The sequence below is a fragment of the Colobus angolensis genome, unplaced genomic scaffold, assembly GCF_000951035.1.
Source record: "Colobus angolensis palliatus isolate OR3802 unplaced genomic scaffold, Cang.pa_1.0 Scaffold442, whole genome shotgun sequence".
Taxonomy (NCBI): domain Eukaryota; kingdom Metazoa; phylum Chordata; class Mammalia; order Primates; family Cercopithecidae; genus Colobus; species Colobus angolensis.
The window spans coordinates 710,646-717,021 of NW_012117844.1; the positions used below are offsets into that span (position 1 = coordinate 710,646).

A 6,376-nucleotide genomic window follows, 5' to 3' on the forward strand; every position below is an offset into this window, starting at 1 on the left:
AAGGTGTGTACCACAATGCCCTTCTAATTTTTTGTATCTTATAGGCATGGAGTTTCACCATGTTGTCCAGGATTGTCTCAAACTCCTGGGCTCAAGCAATCTGCCCACTTTGGTCTTCCTAAGTGCTGGAATTATAGGCATGAGCCACCATGCCTGGCCCACATGTGTTTAGTTTTAGAGTGTGTTGTTTAATCTCCAAGTATTTTGGTTTTTTCCAACAGTTATTTGTTTCCAGTTTAATTATGTTGTGGTCTGAGAGCAGACACTGTATGATTTGTCTTCTTTTAAATTTGTTAAGGTATGTTTTATGGCCCATCATGTAGTCTGTCTTGATGAACATTCTCTGTGATCTTGAGAAGAATGTGTATTTTTGATTGTTGGATGAACTGGTATATGTCAATTAAATTCAGTTGACTGAAGGTGCTGTTTGTTTACTTATTTATTAATTTATTTATTTTGAGATGGAGTCTTGCTCTGTCGCCCAGGCTGGAGTACAGTGGCGCAATCTCAGCTTACCACAACCTCCACCTCCCAGGTTCAAGCGATTCTCCTGCCTCAGTCTCAAGTAGCTGGGATTACAGGTGCCCACCACCACCCCCAGCTAATTTTTGTATTTTTAATAGAGATGGGGTTTCACCATGTTGGCCAGACTGGTCTCGAACTCCTGACCTCAAGTGATCCACCCACCTCGGCCTCCCAAAGTTCTGGGATTACAGGCATGAGCCACCATGCCTGGCCTGAAGGCGCTGTTTAGTTCAACTATGTCTTTACTGATTTCCTAAGGACTGGATCTGAACGATACTGATAGAGGGTGTTGAAGTCTCCAACTATAATCACGTATTCATCTATTTCTCCTTGCAGTTCCGTTTCTGCCTCACACATTTTGTTGCTTTGTTATTAGGTGCATACACATTAAAGATTGTTATGTCTTCTTGGAAACTGCCAGGTTTTTTCACATTAATGTGGGCATACCAATAACATTTTAATTATTTTATTATTATTATTTTTTTAGAGACAGGGTCTCACTCTGCAGCCCAGGCTGGAGTACAGTGGTGCGGTCATACCTCACTGCAGCCTCAAATTCTTAGGCTCAAGCAATCTTCCCACTTCAGTCTCCCAAGTAGCTAGGACTACAGCAGTGTGTCACCATGCCCAGCTAATTCTTATATTTTTATTTTTTGTAGAGATGGGGTCTTGCACTGTGGCCTAGGCTGGTATTGAGCCCCTGGCCTAAAGCAATTCTCCTGCCTCAGCCTCCCGAAGTACTGGGATTACAGGTAGGAGCTATCACACCCAGCCAAAATATAGTGGCTCATACCTGTAACCCCAGAGCTTTGGGAGGCTGAGGCAGGAGGACTGCTTGATGCCAGGAGCTCAAGACCAGCCTGGACAACACAGAATGACCCCCTCTCTACAAAAAAACTAAAAAATTAGCCAGGCATAATGGTACACAGCTATAGTCCTAGCTACTCAGGAGGCTGAGGCAGGAGATTCACTTGAACCCAGGAGTCAGAGGTTGCATAGAACTGTGACTGCACCACCGCAGTCCAGCCAGGGTGGCAGAGAAAGACCCTGCCTCAAAAACAAAAACAAACAAACAAAATATATTTTCTATTCCTAGAATTAAAGGTGATCATCAAATGAAAAGTTGTGCAAAAGAGGAAGTGCTGGATTAAAAAGTAGTCAAAGCAACCTCTTCTAGGACATCATAACAAGATAATTTAAATTAATAAACATTTATTGAGAACTATGTACTAAGAACTAAGTTTTCATCTCTGTTCTACCAGCAGAGAGTGCAGAGATACTAAAAACAGCTCAAAGGACTTACAATTTAGTAGGGCAAGTAGACTTGTAGGAAACTATAATTCAAGGTAGAGTAACAAAAATATCAATTTAAAATTGACCTAGTTAAGTAGAATGAATCCTGGTCTGACTAGAATAAGCAGCAAAGCTGCTATAACAAGTAGCATTTCAACCAGGCCCTGATAATAAGGATTTCTTCACATTATGAAAGGAATGATGGAGTGGTGTGGGGAGGGGGCCATATATTCCAGGTTAAGGGACAGCATGAGCAAAGGTAGGTGCACAGATGCCTATAAGAGCAAGTGGCGGCCAGGCACGGTGGCTCACGCCTGTAATCCCAGCACTTTGGGAGGTCGAGGCAGGTGGATCGCCTGAGGTCAGGAGTTCGAGACCAGCTTGGCTAACATAGTGAAACCCTGCCTCTGCTAAAAATACAAAAAATTAGCCGGGCATGGTGGTAGGAGCCTGTAATCCCAGCTACTTGGGAGGCTGAGGCAGGACAATCACTTGAACCTGGGAGGCAGAGGTTGCAGTGAGCTGAGATTGCAAAATTGTACTCCAGCCTGAGCAACAAGAGCGAAACTCCATCTCAAAAGAAAACAAAAAAAAAGAGAAAGTTACCTGGAATGGCAGTAGAAAATAATATATTGGGGAACTATAGCAAGGGATCATGGCTAAAAATATAATGTGGAGTCTCATCTTAAACAATTCTTACCATATATTGCTAAGAAATTACAGTTTATTTGGTAGAAAATGAGATGCCAAAGCCAGTGTTTTGTTTTTTGGGGATGGGTCTTAATCTGTTGCCTAGGCTGGAGTACAGTGGCATGATCTTGTCTTACTGCAGCTTCAACCTCCTAGGCTCAAGTGATGCTCCTACTTCAGCCTCCTGAGTAGGGATACTCTGGGAGAACACCACCACAACCTACAACAAGCTAACTTTTATATTTTTTTTAAAGATGAGGTCTCACTATGTTGCCCAGGCTGGTTTCAAACCCCTGGCCTCAAGCAATCCTCCTGTCTTGGTCTCCCAAAGTGCTGGAATTATAGGCATGAGTCACTTTCTGGCTTTCAGTTTTTGAGCAGAAGGCTACTTGGGTAGTAGCAACAGATCCCAATCCTCACCCTCTAAGCAAGGACACTCAGTTGGCTTGCCAGGACTGGGGATACTGGCCCTACTACTTATTTAGCTGTGGACTTTGGACTATTTGCTTAATATCTCTGTGCTTTGGTTTCCTCCCTTGTTTTTCTTTTTCTTTTTTTTTTTAAGACAGTTTTGTTCTTGTTGCCCAGGCAGGAGTGCAATGGCGCGATCTCAGCTCACCACACCCTCTGCCTGCCAGGTTTAAGCGATTATCCTGCCTCAGCCTCCCGAGTAGCTGGGATTACAGGCATGCGCCACCATGCCCAGCTAATTTTGTATTTTTAGTATAGACGGGGTTTCTCCATGTTGGTCAGGCTGGTCTCAAACTCCTGGCCTTAAGTGATCCACCTGCCTCAGCCTCCCAAAGTGCTGGGATTACAGGTGTGAACCACCATGCCCGGGCTGGTTTCCTCATTTCTAAATGGAAGTTATATAGTACCAGTTTCTTAAGAGGTGTCAGGAAGATTAAATGAGATAAAACATGTCAAGTGCTCAAAATATCAACTAGCACAAGCCCTCAATAAACATTAGTTTATAAGCTGGGTGTGGTGGCTCACACCTGTAATCCTAGCACTTTGGGAGGCCAAGATGGGCAAATCCCTTGAGCCCAGAGTTCAAGACCAGCCTGGGCAACACAGCAAGACCCTGTCTCTACAAAAAAAATACAAAAATTAGCCAGGTGTGCTGGTGTGGCACCTGTAGTCCCAGCTACTAGGGAAGCTGAGGTGGGAGGATTACCTGAGCCCGGGGGGTTGAGCCTACAAAGAGCTGCAATTGTACCACTACACTCCAGCCTGAGCAACAGAGTGAGACCCCATATCAAAAAAACAACAAAAACAAACATTAGTTTATAAACATATGTATAACTACTTCAGCCTAGCACTACACAACCAGTAAGATAATATAAGTAGTTCCAAGAGAAGGAAGCCGCAGGAGCAACTGACTGTGGATCTGCTAAAATTATAAAAGGAGCAACTGCAGCATGATTGGAGATCTATGTAAATAAAGCAGTAGTTTGTATAAACCCTGTGATCGTATTCTAGTTCTGAGTTTAGAAGGTCACTTTGAGTTGCATCAGTTCCTTAATGCTTCAAAGTGTCATTTTTCAGGGTTGCTCTCAAAAAGAACTCTTATGTGACGAATTATCTTTCTACCTCTCACAATGTCTAAAATATTACGCTTTGTCAATCAAACATTCAAATTTAAGTGAAACCCTGGGCATTTGTTAAAACTGTTTGTTAGCATAATAACACAAAGCAAAAACCTGTGAGGTATGGGTCTTTGCAAGACGAGAAGTGCATGCTTCTTGAAATTGATCTTCATTAATTCCAATTTCTTTGAGGTAACCTTTTAACAGCTTTTCAACCTAAAAAAACAAAGTTTAACTTTTATAATTACACAGAAAAATTCTACATGACAGTTTGCATATTAAGTATTGAGTTTAGAAAAGTATCATCGAATTTTTTGCAAATATTAATACATAATATTACAAGGCAGTGACATTGTCTTTCACCAAAACACAAATTAAAAGTTAGTATTTTTGTTGAAAATCACATGAAATTGTATTTCTTCCAACAGAAATAGTTGAAGTCAGGATTATAAAGTTCAGTGTGACACAACTCTTCTACTACCCAGAGGCCTTTTTTTTTTCCTTTTCTTTTCTTTCTTTTTTGAGATGGAGGTTCACTCTGTCACCCAGGCTGGAGTGCAGTGGTGTGATCTCGGCTCACTGCAACCTCTGCCTCCCAGGCTCAAGCAATTCTCCTGCCTCAGCCTCCTTAGTAGCTGTGACTACAGGCACCCACCACAATGCCCGACTAATTTTTATTTATTTATTTTTTTAGTAGAGATGGGGTTTCACCATGTTGGCCCAGGCTGGTCTTGAATTCCTGACCCCAGGTGATCTGCCACCCTGGCCTCCCAAAGTGCTGGGATTACAGGCATCAGCCACCACGCCTGGCCTTTTCTTTTCTTTTCTTTCTTTGAGACAGGGTCTTACTCTGTTGTCCAGACTGGAATACAGTGGCACAGTAATGACTCACTGCAGCCTTGACCTTCTGGGCTGAAGAGATCATCCTTCTACTTCAGCCTCCCGAGCAGCTAGGACTACAGGCGCATGCCATCATGACTGACTAATTTTTGTATTTTTTATAAAGATGGAGTTTCACCATGTTGCCCAGGCTTATCTCGAACTCCTTGGCTCAAGCAATCCACCTGCCTTGGCGTCCAAAGTGCTGGGATTACAGGTGTGAGCCATTGCGCCCCACTGCCAGAGGCATTTTTTAAAATCACAAGACAGGCCAGGCACAGTGGCTCATGCCTATAATCCCAACACTTTGGGAGGCCCAGACAGGTGGATCACTTGAGCTCTGGAGTTCGACACCAGCCTGGGAAACATGGACCCCATCTCTACAAAATACAAAAAAATTAGCAGGGTATGGTGGTGCACACCTGTAGTCCCAGCAACTCCAGAGGCTGAGATGGGAGGATCACTTGAGCCTGGGGAGGTGGAGGCTACAATGAGCTGTGATAGTGCCACTGCATTCCAGCCTGGGTGACACAGCAAGACCCTGTCTCAAAAATAAAAAACAAAAAAATCATAGGACAACCATGACTAAGTGAATCATATGTCCCTGGATGCATCAACAAAATTAGAATGAGATATAAAGAATACATGCAAGAACCCATAAAGAGTTGTAAAACCATTACGTAGAGTACAGGAGATAAGAAGTCATCCAAATGAGACACTCAGACACTAACAGAACTGGCACTATTGTTAAGGTAGACTGGATTTTTGTAAAATTAAGGATTTTTAATGTAAAAATATTTTTCTTCATTTAGAAAAGCTATAAGTAATATTAACCTAATTACCTTTAAAAATCAGTGAAAAAAAAATACTCACTAGTTCTTTGTATTCCTGATGAATCTCTGTATAGGTCAATTTGTTTTCTTCTTCATCATCAAAAACTAAATTTAAAAGAAGATATTACACAGTGTAAAAAACAAATCATTTTATTAACACAAATTTAAAAATCCACTCCTTAGAAATAGAACTATCATTCTTATAACCTGGCTCTTCAGTTTTGAATTCTTAGGGTTTATCTTTGAAAAATATATAAATGAATATATCTAAAAATATATACTATTGGTCAGGCACTGTGGCTTATACCTGTAATCCCAGCACTTTCAGAGGCCAAGGTGGGTGGATCACCTAAGATCAGGAGTTCAAGACCACCCTGGCCGATGTGATGAAACCCTGTCTCTACTAAAAATACAAAAATCAGCCAGGTGTGGTTGCGCGCGCCTGTAGACCCAGATACTTGGGAGGCTGAGGCAAGAGAACTGCTTGAACCCGGGAGACGGAGGTTGCAGTGAGCCAAGATTGCACCACTGCACTCCAGCCTGGGGGACAGAGTGAGACTCCATCTC

General features: G+C 42.4%; 1 protein-coding gene across 2 annotated transcripts in view; it reads right to left on the reverse strand.

Moving 5' to 3' along the window:
- Positions 1-6,376, reverse strand: part of CFAP36 (cilia and flagella associated protein 36) — a 44,778-nt gene that overhangs the window by 36,306 nt on the left and 2,096 nt on the right. For both annotated transcript variants that reach the window (XM_011957445.1, XM_011957444.1), the window contains 2 exons: positions 5,850-5,914; positions 4,212-4,313 (listed from right to left, as the gene is read on the reverse strand). In XM_011957445.1, the coding sequence (XP_011812835.1) occupies positions 4,212-4,313; positions 5,850-5,914 (167 nt within the window). The remainder of the gene's footprint in view (positions 1-4,211; positions 4,314-5,849; positions 5,915-6,376) is intronic.